Source organism: Protopterus annectens, chromosome 1.part2, assembly GCF_019279795.1.
Source record: "Protopterus annectens isolate FY-2018-M chromosome 1.part2, PAN1.0, whole genome shotgun sequence".
Lineage (NCBI taxonomy): Eukaryota > Metazoa > Chordata > Ceratodontiformes > Protopteridae > Protopterus > Protopterus annectens.
Window position 1 is genome coordinate 201,646,042 of NC_056727.1, and position 20,609 is coordinate 201,666,650.

A 20,609-nucleotide genomic window follows, 5' to 3' on the forward strand; every position below is an offset into this window, starting at 1 on the left:
GGACTGAAACCACCACAAAAACGAATTTGACCTAGGTTTCGTCTTTATTTAGATTTCTTCAGAACAAAATGTTAAAAAGTGGTTACCCACCAGAATTTATACAAGATAAGATGACATAATTGATCAATTAGTCAATTAGTCAATTAAAAACTTAAAAGGCAAAAAACATTTCACCATGCTTAAAGCAACCTGAGCACACACACAAACAAATCACTTATAATATGGTGAACATATACTGCATTAGTGATAGTAAAAAAATTCATAAATAGGTTCATAGGTTTATACTAGGCTATCTGACCTAAGGCATTTATAAGCCTAGCCCAAAGTTTTGTGGCTTACGCCACCCCTTATGTTAAAAAATACTGTGCCCATTAGTTTGTTGTGCCTCTGTCCAGCAGTGACACAGAGATGATTCCCGGGGTAACCCTACAATCTCCCATCCACCAGTCAAGATTTCTCTTGAACAGAGCCAGCGAGGTGCTCTGCCTTACATGGACCGGGATTTTATTCCACAGCATAGGGAGTCTCTGGGTGACAAATCTATCCCTCCAGCATGTCCTATTTATATCCGTGCTAAGGTTTAAGTCGCTTGCTCTAGTGGATCTGGTAGATTTGGATTTTTTGAGGTGGAGCATGTCCATTAATTCCGGGTTGGACATGGCCTTGTATGTCAGGCACAGGTCACCTCTGAGCCGACGGTATGCGACTGAATAGAGCTGGAGTTTCTTCAGTCTGGCAGCATATGACAGATTTTGGAGTCCCTTTATCCTTTTGGTGAGGAACTTTTGGGGTCTCTCCAATTGCTGCAGGTGTCGGGTGATATACATCCCGAATGGGGCATTGTACTCGATCATTGGTCTGATAAGTGAAGAGTACAGGGGAACAATGACCTCACTTGATCTGGATGTGAATCCCTTCATGATCAGGTGGGCAATGTAGAAGGTCTTTCTAACCACTTTAGCAATGTGAGTGTCAAAAGAAAGGCCACTGTCAACCTGGGTCCCCAGGTCCCTGATAACCTCTTCTGTGCTTAGTGGATTGCCACCTATATGGTAGCTTGGGGTTACCTTGTTTTTCCCAAAGGGTATGACTGTACATTTTTTGGCATTTAACTTCAGGCCATGGCTCTGGCACCAGCTATCAGTTTCCGTGAGACCACTCTGAAGGATATCTGTGTCCGATGTATTTTCCACTATGGCGCCCAGTTTGCAGTCATCTGCAAACTTTGTCAGCCGTAGTCCTCCTATGTTTGCCTGTACTTCTGAGAAGTAGATGCCGAACAACAGGGGGCCAAGGACTGAGCCCTGTGGGACACCACTTGTGACCGGCTTGGAGTCTGACATGGCGCCAGCAACTCTAACCCTGTGGGTTCTGTCCTTTAGCCAGTTTGCAACCCATCTTGTGACATATGGGTTTACATTTAAGCTGGTAAGTTTCTCTATAATACCCGAGTGGGGTATTGTGTTGAAAGCTTTTGCAAGGTCAAGGTAGGCTGTATGGACTGCCTTTCCCTCATCAATGGCCTTGGTGACTGTTTCGAAGAAGTCGACCAAGTTCAAAAGGCATGATCTGCCCTTGACAAAGCCAAACTGGGTCGGGTCCAATGTCTGCAAGTCCCCTATGTCTTTGTTTATGAGTTCCATTATGATCCTCTCCATAGGTTTGCAGACCAGGCTTGTTAAGCTTATGGGGCGGTAATTACCAGGGTCCGTAGAGGCACCGCCTTTGTGGAGTGGGACCACAGTTGCTGTACGCCACTCCTTGGGCACGTATCCTGTGGTAAGGCTAAGATTAAACAGCTGCCTTATGTGCGGTTTAGTTCCTCATTGAGTTTGTGTAGCACACAGCCGGGGACACCATCTGGTCCCATTGATGCTGTGTTTTTAGCTTTAGAGAGAGCAGATTTCACCTGCGCATTTGAGATGTCTGGGAGGCTACACTCCACTGGGATAGTTATCTGTCCTTTTGGGGGGGAGAGGGGGGTGAAGTTTGCACTGAACCTGTCTGCCAGTATGTTGGCAATGTCTGTGGGTTCAGTGATTTTTGTATCATTTTGGACTAATTCTGAGCATATCTGGGAGTTTCCACCCAGGTTTCTAACATAGCTGAAGAAGGCCTTATGATTGTCTTTTGAATTTATGGCAATTTTTCTCTCAAAGTTGGCCTTGGATGATTTTATGAGTGCTCGTATTTTTTTACTAATAATGATCAAGGGTGTCTTATCTTTTATGGATTTTGCGCTATCATGTAACAGCTTTCTCCTCTTATTGTAAAGTTTGTTTATGGCTGGGGTCCACCAGACTGGACGTTTGCCCTTGGTGGAAAGAGTCTTGGTTTTATTAGGGATTGCCTGATCCATGCAGTCCTGGAGGTGTTCGTAGAAGGCATTTGTAAGGGCTTCCGCAGCTTGGGTTGTGGTTTCCACTGGCTCGGGGGCCTTGAAGGATACCACACCAGTCTTAAGTAGTGTGAAGTTTGCTTTAGAGAAGTTCTTCACTGTGGTCTTTTTTGTTTGGGGTGGGGGAGGGATGTGGATTTCCAGTGAGATTAGTTTGTGATCTGATCTCACCAATGAGGGATATACTTCCGGTGTGGAGCATTTTGTCCCCATGTTTGTGATGATGAGATCTAGTATATTTTCTCCTCTTGTGGGAACGGTGACTAGTTGTTCCATGGCATTTGAATTTATGAACTCCAGGAACCTTTGGGCTAGAAAGCTGGGGCTTGAGTAATGTTCCCAGTCTATATTCGGGTAGTTGAAGTCACCCAATATAATGGTGTTTGGAGATACATTTATACCCTCCAGTGTCTTCAGGAAGGCTGTGTGGGGTTCCTGAGTTTGAGAGGGTGGCCTGTAGCATGCTACAAATTGTAGAGCAGTTTTGCCTATGGTTAATTGCACCTGGATGGTTTCCGATGCTTCGTGCGTTGCCACCAACCTGGAGTTGTGGGTATCCTTGATGAATATGGATACACCCCCTCCTTTTGCGGTGTGGTCCGGGTTTTAGGGCCGGAACGCATGATATGAGGTAAAACCTGATAGTGCCGGGGTGCTCTCAGGAGCCTTGAACCAGGTTTCAGTCACAGCACAGACATCGATGTTCTCCATACTGAGAAGGGCCTCGAGTGCGTGCATTTTGAGATTTAGACTTCTGGCATTGAGCAGCATTACCCTTAGTTTCTTCCCAAACTTCCTGTCACAAAATCAAATAACAAAATGTTATAATTAAAATGAACACCTAGCATCACACCATGTAATATGTAATGTTAAAAAAATACAATTATACATGACAAGTGAAATTATCAACTAGTCACCCAAGAATGTGTTTCAGTTTTAAAATTGGGGCTATACTAATATGATCATTAATACCAGGAAAGACAGTTGCATTCAACCTAAGTTGCCACCTTACTTCATTAATATCTAAATGCAAATCTAAAATCCTACCCTGTACATCCTTAATTATATTTTACATTATACAAAACTTGAAATGATGTCCATCATGTGTTTCAATGTGCCTGTAAAGGGCATTAATGCTTTTCCTTAGCCTTATATCTGAGAGGTGCTCATTAATCCTCTCTTTAAAGGCTCTACTAGTTTTTCCGACATAAAACGCTGGACACTGTACACCCTGTGCCATGTACACCACATTTTTTGTATGACAGTCAAAATGCCCATATAATCTAATAGGCACACCCACCACTTGTAAATTGGAACCTGTTACTAAGATGTGATGACACACACTACATCTCCCACATTTAAAATTCCCGACGGACCTACCAGTCACAATGGAAACATTATCACCCTTCTCTAATAGCTGTTTCAAGGACCTAGCCTTCCTAAAAACACATTTGGGATAAGTACCAAGCTTGTCCCATACCAAACAATCTAACCTGAGAAACCTCCAATTGTTGTATATAATGTCCCTAATATTGGGAGCATCGTAAGAATAAGTGGTGATAAAATAAAGGTTGTGTTCGGAAAAATGACTACTGGTGTTATCGGTCACAGGTAGAGTATGGCCATCATTATCCACATTAACAATTTGATTAATTGTGTCCTGGTCCACTCATGTAAGTTCTGTACTTGTTCTACCTCTAATTAATGGCCAATACACCCCTTCGTCCCCCTTCCGTATAACTTCCTCCAATACAGCTAGACACATACCTTCAGGATATCCTCTCCTAAGGAACATGCTCATTATAAACTTCACTTCCTTCAAAAAATCTAAGTTATCACTAACCATCCTGGCAGCCCTGACCATCTGACCTTTAATAATTGCTCTTTTCTGGTGGTCAGGGTGCCAACTAGAATAACAGAGGTAAGAATTTGAGAAAGTGGCTTTTCTATAGATGTTAGTGGACAAAGAATAATTTAAAGGGTCTATTTTTAACTTTACATCTAAATAAGAAATCTCCTGTTTACTTATAGAGTGAGTGAACTTCAAAAAATGCACTGTACTATTAATGTATTCCATGAAGGCATTCAAATCATCTTCACTACCTTCCCATACTATAAACAAATCATCTAAATATCGGGTGTAGTGTCTAATTTTAGATCTAAAGCCACTGTGTAAAACATATTCCTGTTCCCAGTAGGACATAACATAATTAGATAGATGGGGCACAAGCTGCCCCCATAGCTACACCCATGATTTGCTTAAAGTAATAACCTTCAAAGAAAATATAATTATTGGACAATACCATTTCCATCAAAGTGATGAATACATTTATACGGTCCTGATCGTACAACCCAGTCTTAAAAAGCTGTTGTTCCAACCATTCCAACCCTATGTCATTGGGTATTACAGAAAAAAGATTCACAACGTCACTAGTGACTAAAATGGTATTTTCATTAAATTCCACAGTGCGTAGGTTCTCCAAAAACTGCCAAGAGTCCTTCGTAATATAATCAAATAACTTGATGCCTTTTTGCAAGTTATAATCCAAAAATTTACTAATGAAACAAGTTTTAATACGTTTGCCATCAACTATAGGCCTGAACTTGACATTAACCAGTCCCTTATGTGTCTTAGGAATCCCAAAGATGCCACTCACCACAGGAAATTCATTAATCATAAAAGAAATACTCTTATTCAGCAATTTGTCCTTGCATCAGTAAATCCTCAATTAACATATCCACCCTAGCGTTTGCAATGTTAAGTTGGTTTAAACTGCTTTCCTCATAGGTCTCCCCACTTAACATTATTAACATGTGATTAATGTAATCATTTCTATCAATGACCACTAAGCCACTGCCCTTATCGGGCTTCATGAATCTAATGGACCTGTCCCTAACCAAATCATCCAACAAGCTCCATTCATCCCTAGATAGGTTGTTTTGACTGTTAAACACATGAAAACCATTCAAAGACTTACTTTTGTTAAGGTAGTCTCTTATTTCCAACTCGCTGATTTTTTCAAATAAACCAACTATAGTGTTTGAAGGTGGTATAAACTTACTAGGTTTTTTTAAATTTTCACTCCGTCCTTGAAATTCGTCTTGAAACATCAACTTTAGATTCATTTTCCTTGTCAATAGTTTCAGATCAATAAGAATGTCAGATAAATTACCCCTGACTAGGGGCACAAAGGTAAACCCCTTTGATAGTAATTCCACATGTCTTGTATTAATAACCCTACTGGAAAAATTGTATACTTTGTAATCACCATGTCTATTACATACTACCAGAGGGTTACTAAGATGTTCGCCATTACATATCCCTACTTGATTGTCAATGATGGAAACCAACTGTTCAATACTAACACTAATGTCCCCATCACTGTTGTCAATCAAAACATTATGAATCTGTCCAGAAGTTACATGTTCATTGTTGTCATTCACTAAACTTTCAGGCACCGTATAAGTACTAATATCTGCACTTAATTCAATCAAACCACAATCAGTAATAAACTCCCCAGAACCCATACTGTCACCCAGTGTTGCCACTTCAGGTGAATTAACATTCACATCATTGTCAACTGAAAAAAACATTGGCAAATTATTTGTACCAACAGCATCCCCAATGTCAACTGTAACGTTAGTTTCCATAGTGACATTTAGTTCTAAAACATCGTGACCAAGGCTAAATGAATCAACATTCTTACAATTGCAAAGTTCAGCATCTACGTGCCTAATATGTTCACTTGTGCATTCACTATTTAGTTCATTCAAAATTTCAACATCGTTCAAAATGTCATTGTTGACAAAAATACAATTTATGTCTTTTGAATTTACGTCCCCCATGTTCAAAATGGAAATGTCATTGAAAGAGAAATGAAGTTCATCTTTAAACTCACATTTGTGAAGCCAATCAGTTGAAACAATATCTAAGCTAATTGTTTCATCCCCAACGCTAGTGGCAGCATGCTCCTTTCGATACAAGTTAGTCAAGTTAGCCTCAATGGTGTTAGCCTGATTGCAAGCGTTAACTTCCATACCATTTACGCTAGCGTTTGCTGATTCAAAGTTATCGACATCCACCCCACAAGTGAATTGGCTGACCAGTCCAAAGTTACTCAAAACCTGATTACCAGCAAATTTACTCTGATAGTAATGAAAGGGAGTCTCACCTTCAACAGTAAGCGTGCTTTCCGAAATTACCTTCTCCACTCGGTTCGAGCTACATTGCATTGTTGCTGCTGATAAAACCTCCCTTTTGGTCTTGCTCCTTGCTGCACGTAGTCGCTGAATTCGCCGCTTCCCTGTTGTTGATTCATCTGGACACGACCCTTTAGCCTCTCTGAACGCCTTGGTCCTTCTTCTAAAGGGAACTCGTCACCAACCACTCTCATATTAGTACTTTCTGTTGTTCTCATCACTTCCACTCCCCCACTCGATACCTGATTGGCTGTGTGATCTTGACGCCAAGTGTTGCCTTCAGAAAGCGGATAAACTGTTTTATTCTTATATTCATTGGTGTCACAAGCTATTTTGTGCGCTTTTCTCCCATGTATAATCGCACAATGTGAATCTACACTCGCCAACAAATTAGTGTAGTTAGTGTAATAATGCTCAAAGTTTATGTCAGCTGTAATGGCTTCATTATCAGTCTCTAATTCAGTCATAAAACCAGCAATCACCTGGTCATTGTATTTAATAATAATGTTCATGAGTTCAAGACCTGTTTTATCATACAATTTATGAACTTCCTCCAACATTTCATTTTTTCCTTCAATTCCATTTGGATATTTCCAAGTCCGTAAACCCCGCGGTACTAAGCCCAACTCGATATATTTTTATGCAAATAACTGTTTTCAATCTGCAATTTCTTCAAGGAAAATAACTTTTTCTCAAAATCTCTCAAACGTTCAGTTAAGGGCTTATTAACAACCCCCCTGGGTTAGATGTCATCACATTATGTTGAAAATTATAATTGTTGACTTTCCACTGCATTGCATCTAAGTTCAATGAATTACCTGCCACATTTTTGTTTCTCTGTGCTGTACTAGAAGCCCCCAAATCGGTATTCACCTCAGGAGGACTGGAACATGGCACTACAGCCACCACTCCTCTGGAAACCTTGTGGCCAGGTGACGAACCTCCAGAATCTGACTCTGCCACGATGTTTGAACTGTTTAGCTGTTTGTTAACCAGTTGCTGTATTTGTATTGTGTGCTCAGCCAATTGTTGGTTAATTCGTTCCAACAGCCCCAAAATGTCTGGTCCACCAACACTACTCTCCATGACAAAAACCAAACGAAAGAAAATGGAACCGACAATGGGTACTGGAGGACTGAAACCACCACAAAAACAAATTTGACCTAGGTTTCGTCTTTATTTAGACTTCTTCAGAACAAAATGTTAAAAAGTGGTTACCCACCAGTATTTATACAAGTTAAGATGACATCATTGATCAGCTAGTCAATTAAAAACTTAAAAGGCAAAAAACATTTCACCATGCTTAAAGCAACCTGAGCACACACCCACACACACACACAAACAAATCACTTATAATATGGTGAACATACTGCATTAGTGATAGTAAAAAATTCATAAATACGGTGTCACAAAATCAAATAACAAAATGTTATAATGAAAATGAACACCTAGCATCACACCATGTAATATGTAATGTTAAAAAAATACAATTATACATGACAAGTGAAATTATCAACTAGTCACCCAAGAATGTGTTTCAGTTTTAATTTCACTTGTCATGTATAATTGTATTTTTTTAACATTACATATTACATGGTGTGATGCTAGGTGTTCATTTTAATTATAACATTTTGTTGTTTGATTTTGTGACACCGTATTTATGAATTTTGTACTATCACTAATGCAGTATGTTCACCATATTATAAGTGATTTGTTTGTGTGTGGGTGTGTGCTCAGGTTGCTTTAAACATGGTGAAATGTTTTTTGCCTTTTAAGTTTTTAATTGACTAATTGACTAATTGATCAATTATGTCATCTTATCTTGTATAAATGCTGGTGGGTAACCACTTTTTAACATTTTGTTCTGAAGAAGTCTAAATAAAGACGAAACCTAGGTCAAATTCATTTTTGTGGTGGTTTCAGTCCTCCAGTACCCATTGTCGGTTCCATTTTCTTTCATTTGGTGCTCAGGAATATCTTTCCTTAGGGCCTCCCAGGATCAAAAGTAGCTGGGGACTCTGTCTCAACAGTCAAGTATGAATGAAGATTGACAACATCAGATAAAGAAGTTATGTCTTATCATAATATTCCATGGCTTTACTAAAAAAAGTCACCAGACTCTGCTACACTTTCCTTTGAAGGAAAGGTCAGTTTGCTTTTTATTTGTTGTATTTTGTATTACTTTATTGCCTTTTTATATTTTGAATACTGTGATTTGTTTTCTTTACCTTGTGTTTTACTTGTATTCTGCTTTTAACTGCATATTAAAACTTCAAAAGAGACCACAGCTCTGTCTTTTGTGAGTCAGGCAGAAATTAGAACTGATCAATTAAGGACTCATACATAACTTAGAAGAGGTCACTTAAGGTTAATCATTTGTGAACTGAGGGGGTGGAGCTAGGAACTAAGCCTTCTATTTAAGGGTAAAATAAAACATTTCAGAGCTTTACTAGAAAAGCTCACCAGACTCTGCTACACTTTGTTGTGAAGGAAAGGTCAGTTTGCTTTTTATTTGTTGTATTTTGTATTACTTTATTGCCTTTTTATATTTTGAGTATTGTGATTTGTTTTATTTACCTTGTGTTTTACTTGTATTTTGCTTTTAACTGCATATTAAATTTTCAAAAGAGACCACAGCTCTGTCTCTTGTGAGTCAGGCAGAAATTTTTCCCCACTCACCCGGTTACTGTTGTGTTCTTAAATACCACTGTCTTTCTAGTTCCTGCCTCTTATTTTAATTTGATCATATATCTCATTTCCTCTCTGCTTTCACTGGCTTGTGTGAGTAAGCACAAAATTATCATTTTGTGAAATCACTCCCCTTCAACTATTTAAATTTATTGGCCATCCTATTGTATTCCTTAGTACCAGAATACAAAAGGACCACCCCCTTTCAATCTGTCTTGCTGTTATAAAAATAGTGACTCTCCACTAAAACTTAACTTTTTAGACAGGTTACTTACTTTCACATCTAACTTATCTAGTGCACACTGCAGTGTTTAGGATAAAACATTGTTTTCATCTTACCTTTAAACATCTCTGTGTCTAGCACTTGCTCTAATACCTGCTGGAAAGCACTAGGAAGCCTTAAACTGATGCACTAAACTCTCCTTGTTAATAAGGAGAAATTAATCGTAGGCACTAAACAGCCTATAATTACAAAGTACCTTGCTAAGGCAAGGGAAAACAGCTCCTGTACTTTACAAAAAAAGCACCAAACCAGGCATGTCCAAGGGTCAGCGTCCGGTGATTTCTCCTGCCCACCTGGTGAATCTGGGCATACTGGAGCAGTGCAGCAATTGCCTCATGTAGACAGACAACCCTCTCCTCCTACCACCCAACACTACAACCTGTGAGAGATGCACTTACATAGCCAAACTGGAAGCAAAGCTCTCTTCACCCAAGATTGTGCTAGACAGTCAAGAGGAGAAGGGTAACACCCGCACTCACCTCAAGCAACAAATAGCCCCTCTAAACCCACACATAGCAACATTAAATCCATATATGCGGAGGCCCTTAACTCTAACCTGCCCAAACAACAAGAACCTCCAAAGCTGAAATGCAAACAAACACCAATCACAACCAAAGTATCACATAGCTCACAACACCAGTGTGCCACCCAGCAACAGCCCGTAAGGCAAGACAACGTACCTAACACTTTAGTGATAGGTGACTCTATAGTCAGGCACACTGATGTTCCACTCACCAGGCTGAACAAGGAGAAAATTACAGTCAGGTACCTCTTGGGTGCCAGGATCCACCACATAATGCATGCACTCAAGTCACTCCACAAGTACAGATATGACTCTGTCATTGTCCATGTTGGAGTGAATGATTTGAGATGTACCTCCCTGGACTACATGAAAAGAGACATGGAAGAGCTCTTGGATCATGTGGCCCAGGCAGGTATGGCCCTAGCCCTGAGTAGCATCCTGCCTTCTCCCAGAATGATACCACAATATAAGGATAAAATGATTGACTTCAACAATTGGCTAAGCTTATGGTGTCATTCAAAGGGGATCCAGTATCTGTCTGCCTGGGATGACATGATTGACAGACCACGTTGCTTTGCCAGAGATGGTCTGCACCTGTCGCCCCTGGGATTCAGGTTACTGGCTAAGGCTCTTGCCACCCCTATAGTGCCTTTTTTAGGCAAACTTCAAAGGACAAAACCACCACCGTAACAGGTACAAGCATGCAAAATCTGAAGGTAATGCTACTCAATGCTAGAAGTCTAAACCTCAAAATGCACTCTCTCGAGGCACTCCTAAAAATGGAGAACATCGATATCTGTGCAGTAACTGAGACCTGGTTCAAGGCTCCAGAGAGCACCCCTGCAATACCAGGCTACAACTCTTACCACACTTTTCGCCACCAAACCAGGACCGAAACACTAAAGGTGGAGGAGTGTCAATATTCACCAAGGATATTCACACCACCAGGCTAGTTGGCCAACACAATGTGTCTGAAATTCTCCAAGTGCAACTAACACTAGGTAAGACTGTAATCCAAATTGTAGCTTGCTACAGATCCCCCACCATACCCCAAGATTCTCACTACACCTTTTTAAACATACTGGAAAATATTAAGATAGAACCAAACACCCTAATACTGGGTGATTTTAACTACCCTGCCATTAACTGGGAAAACTACTCATGTCCCAACACCTTTATGAACGGTACTTGGAATTCATAAATTCCAACGCCCTGGATCAACTAATCCATAGTCCCACCAGGGTCTCCAATATCCTAGACCTGGTCATTACCAACATGGCAAATCAATGCTCCATACCTATGGTCACCCCCTCCTTAGTCAGGTCTGTCCTTAAGCTTATCACCCTTAACATCCACATCCCACCGCACCCCCCAGGAAAGAAACCACCATAAAAAACTTCTCCAAAGCCAACTTCATGCTACTCAAGTCAGAAGTGACAAACTTCATGACACCCATGCAGACGGGAACTGAAAGTTCAACTGCTGAATCCTACACTAAGGCACTGTACGAGCACATCCACTCATGCATGAATCGTGCCATCCCAAATAGAACCAAAATGCTCTCATCCAAAAAAGGAAGCCAATCTGGTGGTCCCTGCCATAAACAAACTTTACAACAAAAGGAAGAAACTTTTGCAGAAAAGAGGAAAATCCCAGGATGCAAAAAACTCCCTTAGTAGCCTCAGTAAGAAACTGAGATGCCTCATAAAATCCTCCAAAGCTAGTTATGAAAATAAAATTGCCAAAGATTCCAAAGACAACCACAAAGCATTCTATAACTATGTCAAGAATCTAAATGGCAATGCTCAGATCTGCTCCGAGCTAAAACAGAATGGCAATAAATATACTGATCCAAAGGATATTGCCAATATCCTGGCAGATCGATTCAGTGCCAACTTCACCCCCCTCTCACCCCCTAAATGGCCCATCTCAATACCGGAAGATTGCCAAATTCCAGTAATAACGGCCACACAGGTACAAAACGCACTCTCTAAAGCCAAGAATACAGCATCCATGGGACCAGATGACATCCCGGCTGTGTACTACATGAACTACAATATGAACTGGCACCTCACCTAAGTGTCATGTTTAATCATAGCCTCACCTCAGGTTTCGTGCCCACTGAGTGGCGCAGAGCTACAATTATCCCAATCCACAAGGGGGGATCCACCTTGGATCCCGGAAACTACCGTCCCATCAGTCTGACAAGCCTTATCTGCAAGGCCATGGAGCGTATTATCATGGAACTTATAAACAAAGACATTGGCAACCTTCAAACACTGGACCCCACCCAGTTTGGGTTTGTGAAGAGCCGATCTTGTCTCCTGAACCTGATTGACTTCTTTGAATCCGTCTCCAGAGCCATGGACAAGGGTAAGGTGGTCCACACAGCCTATCTAGACCTTGCCAAGGCCTTTGACACCATCCCCCACTCTAGAATCATAGGTAAACTTACTAAGTTGGATATTAATCCCTATGTCACCCAATGGGTTGCTAAATGGCTTACTGATAGAACCCACACTGTAAAAGTAGCCAACTCCAAATCCAGCTCTAGACAAGTGACAAGTGGAGTACCTCAGGGTTCAGTCCTGGGGCCGCTCTTGTTTGGCATCTACTTCTCTGAAGTACAGGTCAACACTAAGGGACTCTGGCTAACAAAGTTTGCAGATGACTGCAAACTGGGAGCCATTATTGAATCCCCAAATGATGTGGATACTCTACAAAAGGGCCTTACAGAAACAGATGCTTGGTGCCAGAGCCATGGGCTCAAGCTCAATGCCAAGAAATGTATTGTTATCCCTTTGGGAAAAACATGTATCCATGAATTACCATATAGGTGGCAGTACACTAAACACAGAAAGTGTGATAAGAGACTTAGGGACACAGGTGGACAGTGGTCTCACCTTCGATAACCACATCGCCACAACAGTCAGGAAATCCTTCTATGTGGCACACCTCATCACGAAGGGCTTTTCATCCAGAAAGAAGGAGGTCATTGTCCCACTGTACTCATCCCTCATTAGACCCATTATAGAATACAACGCCCCATTTGGTATGTACCTCTCAAGACATCTGCAACAACTGGAAAGGCCTCAGAAATACCTCACTAAAAGAATCACAGGCCTAAAGCAGATGCCCCACGCTGACCGCCCCAAAACTCCAGCTATACTCTGTCGCATATCGTCTACTCAGAGGCGATCTCTGCTTAACATACAAGGCCATGTCAAACCCAGAGCTGTTGGACATGCTACACTTAAAGAAATCCCAATCCCTCAGAGCTACACGCTCCAGGGATCTAAACCTTGTCATCACAATAAACAAAACATGCTGGAGGGATAGGTTCCTGACCCAGAGACTCCCCAGACTCTGGAATAGATTGCCCATACATGTCAAGCATAGTGCCTCTTTGGACCTCTTCAAGAGGAACCTTGACGTTTGGATGGGAGAAAGGAAATTCACCCCAGGGATCACGTCAGTCACCCTGCTAGACAGGGGTCCAGGAAAGTAAATAATGTGGGAAGAAATAGCCAAGGGAATTGTTATGGCTAGGCTTGTATAGGCCCTAGGGCTGATAGCCTAGTACCAACCTATGAACCTATGAACCTATGTACAAAATGCACTTATAGCTTTCAAGGACCTGCTGCATCCAGGACAACTACTACTAAAGACAGACAACACTACAGTTATGTGGTACATAAACAAGCAAGGGTCACTCACTCCTACCCCTTCTGCAGGCAAGCCATGACCTTGTGGAACACAGCTCTAAACTATCAAGTTCATCTGCAAGAACAATTCCTGCCAGGAGAGAAAAGCACACAGGCAGACGACTTAAGCAGAAACATCATGGATCCCCACGAATGGGAATTGAATCCACATATATTCAGAATGTTAACACAGAAATGGTGGAAGCCCGGACATAGATCTGTTTGCATCCCCAAAGAACTGCCAGCTACAGAAATTCTGCACAAGGAGTTACCATCCACAAGCATGGAAAGTGGATGCCCTCTCATTCAGCTGGAAAAACCTACAAGTATACGCTTTCCCACCACTACCTCTCCTGCCAAAGGTACTCATAAAAGCCAGGCAAGAAGAGCCAAAGATGATCCTGATTGCACCAGACTGGCCACACCAGCACTGGTACCCAATCTTAAAGAACTTAGCACAAGGACCACCCTGGATTTTGTCTCAAATCCCACATCTGCTGTCTCAGCACAAAAATCAGATACTACACATCCAGCTAAAGACCTTAAACCTAGCTGCATGGAAGATTCCTTAGTCAAGCAGGCAATGCCACTCTCCAAAGCTGTTATGGATGTCATTCTGGAGGCCAGAAGGCCTAGTACCAGGAAAGCCTATTCGGGTAAATGGAAGAGACTCTGTGCTACAGCCTTGACCCTCATGTTCCAAACATTCCTCAGATACTACAATATTTAACTGAGATGCTGGACAAAGGACTCTCCTTCTCATCCATCAACATCCACGCCTCTGTCATCTCTGCTCATTACAACACGGATCCACCAATTTTCTCTAATCCTTTGCTAAGACAGTACCTCAGAGGGACTAAAAACATAAGACTGCCCCGTAGAGCACCTACTCCAACTTGGGACCTCAACTTTGTTTTGGAAAAATTGACTTTACCTGCTTTTGAGCCAGCTAACACAGCAGAATTAAAATACATCTCTTGGAAAACTGCTCTACTCCTGTCAATAACATCAGCACAAAGAGTTTCAGAATTACAGGCACTAATGGCAGTGGAACCTTTCCTCATTTTCCACCAGGACAGGGTGTCTTTAAGAACTAACCCTACGTTTATGCCAAAGGTGGTATCCAGTGTGGCTCTAAACCAAACTATTAATTTGCCAACTTTTTATCCAAAACCACAGAATAAAGGGGAGAGACTGCTGCATTCCTTGGACATTCAAAGGCAGTTACGCTTCTACTTGGGCAAAACCAAAGCTTTCAGGAAATCTGAGCAATTATTGGTAGCATATACTGCACAAGCACAGGGAAAAGCCATTTCAAAACAGACTATTTCAAAATGGACAGGACATTGTATACATTTCTGCTATACACACCATGGGAAACTTGTACCTAGCAGCATTAGATCTCACTCCACTAAGGCAACAGCCACTTCAACTGCCTACCTCAGAGGAGTACCTACCAAGGATATTTTGGAAATAGCAACATGGAGTTCTGTGCCTACCTTCACCAAGCATTACCATCTGCCTCTATACTCTAAATCCAGAGCTGGCTTCGCCACTGCAGTGCTGCAGGGCCTTATAGCCACCCCTAATGCCTTATAGAACCAGCCACCCAACCTCAGCTTTGGGATTCTACCCAAGTGTAATGACTGCAGCAGTGTAATACGATGAACATAGTACAGTTTTGTACCTACCATAAATGTAGATGTTCGAGTGTATACACTGCTGCAGTCCAGGTTACCCTCCCTCCTTCCCCTCTTACTTGCTGGTACGTACCTATGTCTTCTACCCTTTACTACCTATGGAGAGTATTTGCTGGTAGCTGAAAGTTGTTGTTTGCTTTTATTATGTATGTTTTATTAGCAATTTGAATTGCCTACTTGTTTGGGGCACCTGACATCTGGGGCAAGAAAAACTGAAGAAAATGGCGTGGGCTGCATCTTATATACCCCTGCCTCACTGACGTCAGGCAGGAGGCGACAGCAACCGACGCCGGACCAAGACTTTGGAACTCAGGCCGACTGGGAAACCGCCTGACGGCAGGATAACCCAAGTGTAATGACTGCAGCAGTGTATACACATGAACATCTACATTTATGGTAGGTACAAAACTGTACTTTGTGGGGGCACAACCCCCCCCCCACATTGGGGGTGGGGGTGGGGGTGGGGGCATAGCCCCCACCTATTTTTGATTTTATATTGTTAGTTTTCAGTGAAATGAGATTCAGAAATATTAAAGCTAAGTAGGTGGGGGCCTACACCCCCAGTGTGGGGGTATGCACCCCACACCCCCTAACTATATATACTAACTCCAGGATTGTATTACAGTGGGGAAAAGGTCATATAAGTTTTATTTGCCCAACAATACTTACATTCAGTGAAATGTGATTCACTGAAATGAATTTTCAGTGATTTGAGCTTTCAGCGATTTTTTTGAGTGTGAATTGAAATTCAGTGAAATGAGTTTTCAGTAAATGAAAACAGACCCTATATATGGGTCTTGCTTCACTTCGCCTAAAACTCACTCATTTGACAGAATTTCATTTGACCAAGACCAAATCACCTAATTTTCAAATTACCGAAAACTCATTTGACTGAATCTCATTTCACCGAAAGCTTATAATGCTGTATTTAAAAATACTAGATTTTATATCACAGATATGCACACATACAACACCAGTGACTAACTCTTTCCAGAATTTAAAAACTACTTAATTACCCTCTTAACAAAAAACAGACAATATGAAACCAAACTTTGCCCCCCCACACCTCCCTTATCTATATATACTGACTCCAGGATCCCCACTACGGTGGAGAAAAAGGGCATTTACCTTTTACTTGCCTTACAGTACTCTACACATTGCCAGTGCTGCTGGGAATGCACAAAACATCCTTCATATTACTTTAGATACTTCCCTTAAAAATTTAAATAGACATACATATCCACATTTAGAAACACTGCAACACTACTTTCTACATGACTGTCGGTATTCTGACAGAACTGAAAGTTACAGTAATTATTTTTATCACAAGCAAGTCACAGGTGAAGGGAAATCCACATGTTTATGGCTCAACATTCAGAGAAATTAGATTCAGTCAAATGAGTTTTCAGTAATTTGAAAATTAGGTGATTTGGTCTTGGTCAAATGGAATTCTGCCAAATGACTTTTAGGCGAATTGACGTAGTATATATGTATGTATGTATGTATATATATATATATATATATATATATATATATATATATGTGTGTAGATATATATATATATATATATATATATATATATATATATATACACATACACGCACCTTATGAATAACTGTACTAAAAATGTAATAAAAATATTTGAAGGTAAGAGGGGCTGTCTGATGAACAGTGACAGCAAATCATGTACCAACCTACATAGCCCATACACATAGTACTGTAGGCATGAAAATTATAGTTGATGTATTTTTTTTATAATGAAGATACACTAACTTGAATGTCATGGTCCATAGTTGTGGAATAGATACCACCTCTTTACCTGCATGGCTGCATTCTGTGCATGAGCCTACCTCATAGGGATACTTCTTCCTGCTGCCTGCTAGCCACCAACACTGTCTTCAGTCCTGGTAGGACCTGTACTTGGAGCTGCTGTGACATCTCGGGGCAGTTCTCCATCAGCAAGTGTATGATCACATTGTGTAAAATGCAACACGCGGTAAACATCTCGCATTGACTAACAGGGCTATACTGACGGGTGTCTCAAGACTCATCCAGGAAACAGAAACAGGATTTAAGCAGGCCATATACTTTCTCAGTTGCAGTTCATGTCTGTGACAGGGAGGAGGTATGACTTTCCTCTGCAACTCCCATCAGATTCCTCACCAGAATCATAAACCAGAGCTCAAGCAGATAGCTTGCATCACTTGAAAAACACAAGCAAAGAAGAAATTATGGAGTGAGACAAAGCAAAGCAAGACTGGTTGAGTAAGAAGCAATACATCTTAATAAGAATAACCAATTATACGGTTAAAATTCAAAATTTCACTTACTAACACAGTGACAATGGGGCATCTCACCGTGCAGGAAGAGGCAGTAGAGTGAGCTTGTGTGTGTGCAAGATATGGGAATCATGGGCACTGTCAAGTTTGCTGGGCCGACTCACTGATGATGTGCTTTTTTCCTTTTGTTATATACCCTATTAAGATTAGGATTCCATCACTGTGGTTTGTTTTTAGAGTTTGTTTTGGGATTGCTTGTAGTCGATATAGCAGCCTCTGTACAGGATGGTTGTACAGCATCTCAGTGAAAAATTCCACACAGGTTGCTGTGAACTCTGGGTTGGAAGGGGCGCTGAATTTTGACAAACTATTGCTTAGTAGGATGTAGTTTGCTTTGCAATATTTCCCAACTGTTACAAGGTTTGCTGGGGTTACTAAATTGATTTTTATTTCAATGGAGACAGCTTTGCGGTCCGACCTCACCACTGAGGATGTGACATTGGGGAGGAGTGCAGTACTACCCATTCTGGTGAATACCAGGTCCAGTATGCTTGAAACTCTGGTAGGTGTCCCCACTATCTGGTCAAGGATGTTTATGTTATTAAGATCCAGGAGTCATTGTGCCTGTGAGTATGAGTCAGTATATGTTTTCTAGTTTATAGAGGGGTAGTTAAAGTCTCCCTTGAATAGGGTATTTGGTTTAATGGTGAGTGTCTAGGTACAAGCTTTGTGATTCTATGGACATAGAGTGTGACCTGTAGCTTGCTAGGATATGGTATGGGACTTTGTGTATGGTGATTTTTACGTGGATAAATTTCAGGGCATTATCCTGTTTAACCAACCTAGAGTTATGTTGTTGATAAATAGATTTACTCTCCCACTTTTTGCCTTGTCTATGCAGCTGATTGTCTAAATGTGTAGAAGGCACTGACGCCTTACACTGCCAGAGTACTTTCTGCGGATTTAAACCATGTGTTGGTAACAGCACAGATGCCTGTATTCTCCAGGGTGAGAAGAGCTTGTAGGGTGTGGAGTTTCTTGTTTATGCTTCAAGCATTAAGCAATAACACCTTTAGGTTTCTTTGGGTTTTATTTGTTATAGCAGTAGGTTTGCCAATTTGACATTGCTTAAAAAAGCCTCTAAAGGAGTGGATAAAGTTTTAGCCAGTATTCAAAAGCATAGGGAGGCAGGTGCTTTGCTATCCATGTTCTCCACTGCTGAGAGATATTGAATCCCCCTGGACAGACACTAGAAACAAAGACAATTATTGAAGTCAGTCATCTTTTGTTCGTACTGTGGCATCATCCTTTGCTGAAAACAGAATGCTGCCCATTACAAATCTGCCTGAGACATACATTCAGAGAGATCAACATCATCTCTTTTCATGTAGTCCATGGAAGTATGTCTCAAGTCATTAATGCCAATATGGACTCCAGTAGAATCATACTGTTACCTGTGTTACAGTGACTTGAGTGAGTGTGTAACTTGGTGGATCCTGGCTCCAGATAAGCAACTAACCTTTATCTTCTCCTTGTTGGTCTGATGAGTGGGGCATTTGCGTGTCATACAACGGAGTTCCCTATGGCAAGAGTCCTGAGTAATATGTTTTCTTGCCTTATGGGCTTTGTTCTCGGGGTTCCACTGGCTGTTGGTGTGTGTGTGATGTTTGATGATGCTTTTGGTGAGTGCTTTAGAGATTGCCGAGGATAGGTGTTGCTATTTGTAGGCTAAGGAGGTTTGTGAGGTTCTGTGCTGAAATTTACCATTAACACTGGTACTAAGTGACTAAATGAGGCTCAGCTCTGCATCTGTTATCAATTCTCATTAGAATCTGTTTAATCCTTAATTTGCATGTTTATTTGAGGCTACCGCTCAGGTGAGTGCAAATGGCCTCTATGAGTTGCACTTCGGCTGCACTAATGTGCAGAAAGTACAGATTGCAGTTGTGCATACGTGTAGTGTTTATGAATACCATCATATCAATGAACTATTACTGTAAAGAAGACTTTTTACTTGTAACTTTAATATCTGCGCAGTTTTAATAGTTTTTATTGTTCAAAAGTATATGCATTTGTTTATCTTATGCTTTAAGCTGATTTTTCAGAAAGTGCTGTGGAATGCAGGGATGTTTGTAGGTGGTTAGAAATGACAGTCCACATCACATTTAAGAAACGAGAGAAAAAACAAAATTCATTTCAATGTAAATAGGCAATTCTTGTTCAGATCAAGTAGCAAACAGTTAAATACATATAGAGAGTTCACATATTTTGTTTTAGTTACGCACTTCTTATGCCCTGTTATGAAATTAGTAGATGATGATCTAACTGAAATGGGAAATGCAACCCGAGTTTCATTTTAATATTGAAAACAAAATGTTTTATTATTGTAGCAAAGACTGTTGTGGATTGGTAAGGGAAACGCTATATGCCTTTGAGAATCATATTGTGTAAGTAATGACTTGGAGACTGGATGATTTCTGCTGAGTTAATTCTACTTTCTTCTCAATAGATCAAATCCATTTTATGAACCAAAGTCCTCACTTGCTCTTAGTAGTGAATTTTCTTCAGTTGTTCAACTTGAAGTGGAAAAGAAAGCGAAGAAAAAAGCTCCTGCACCACCAGTTCCTGTAGTGGTACCAGAACCTTTTACAAGTCAAATTATCCCTCCTCCTACAACAAAGAAAGAATGTTCCCCTTCACCTAAGGTAGGTTCTAGTCCTGAGCACAGTACACTGATTTTTGATCAGGGGCATGGCAGTGATAATACTGATATAGCAATAAACTGACCAGTCACTGACTGTGTACTAAGCCATTTAGCAAGGGACCAAGCTATA

At 40.9% G+C, this 20,609-nt stretch overlaps 1 protein-coding gene across 4 annotated transcripts in view; it reads left to right on the forward strand.

Annotated features, from left to right (window-relative positions):
* EHBP1 (EH domain binding protein 1) overlaps window positions 1-20,609 on the forward strand; it is a 3,513,379-nt gene that overhangs the window by 1,820,569 nt on the left and 1,672,201 nt on the right. For all 4 annotated transcript variants that reach the window (XM_044055510.1, XM_044055511.1, XM_044055512.1 and 1 more), the window contains one exon: window positions 20,285-20,480. In XM_044055510.1, the coding sequence (XP_043911445.1) occupies window positions 20,285-20,480 (196 nt within the window). The remainder of the gene's footprint in view (window positions 1-20,284; window positions 20,481-20,609) is intronic.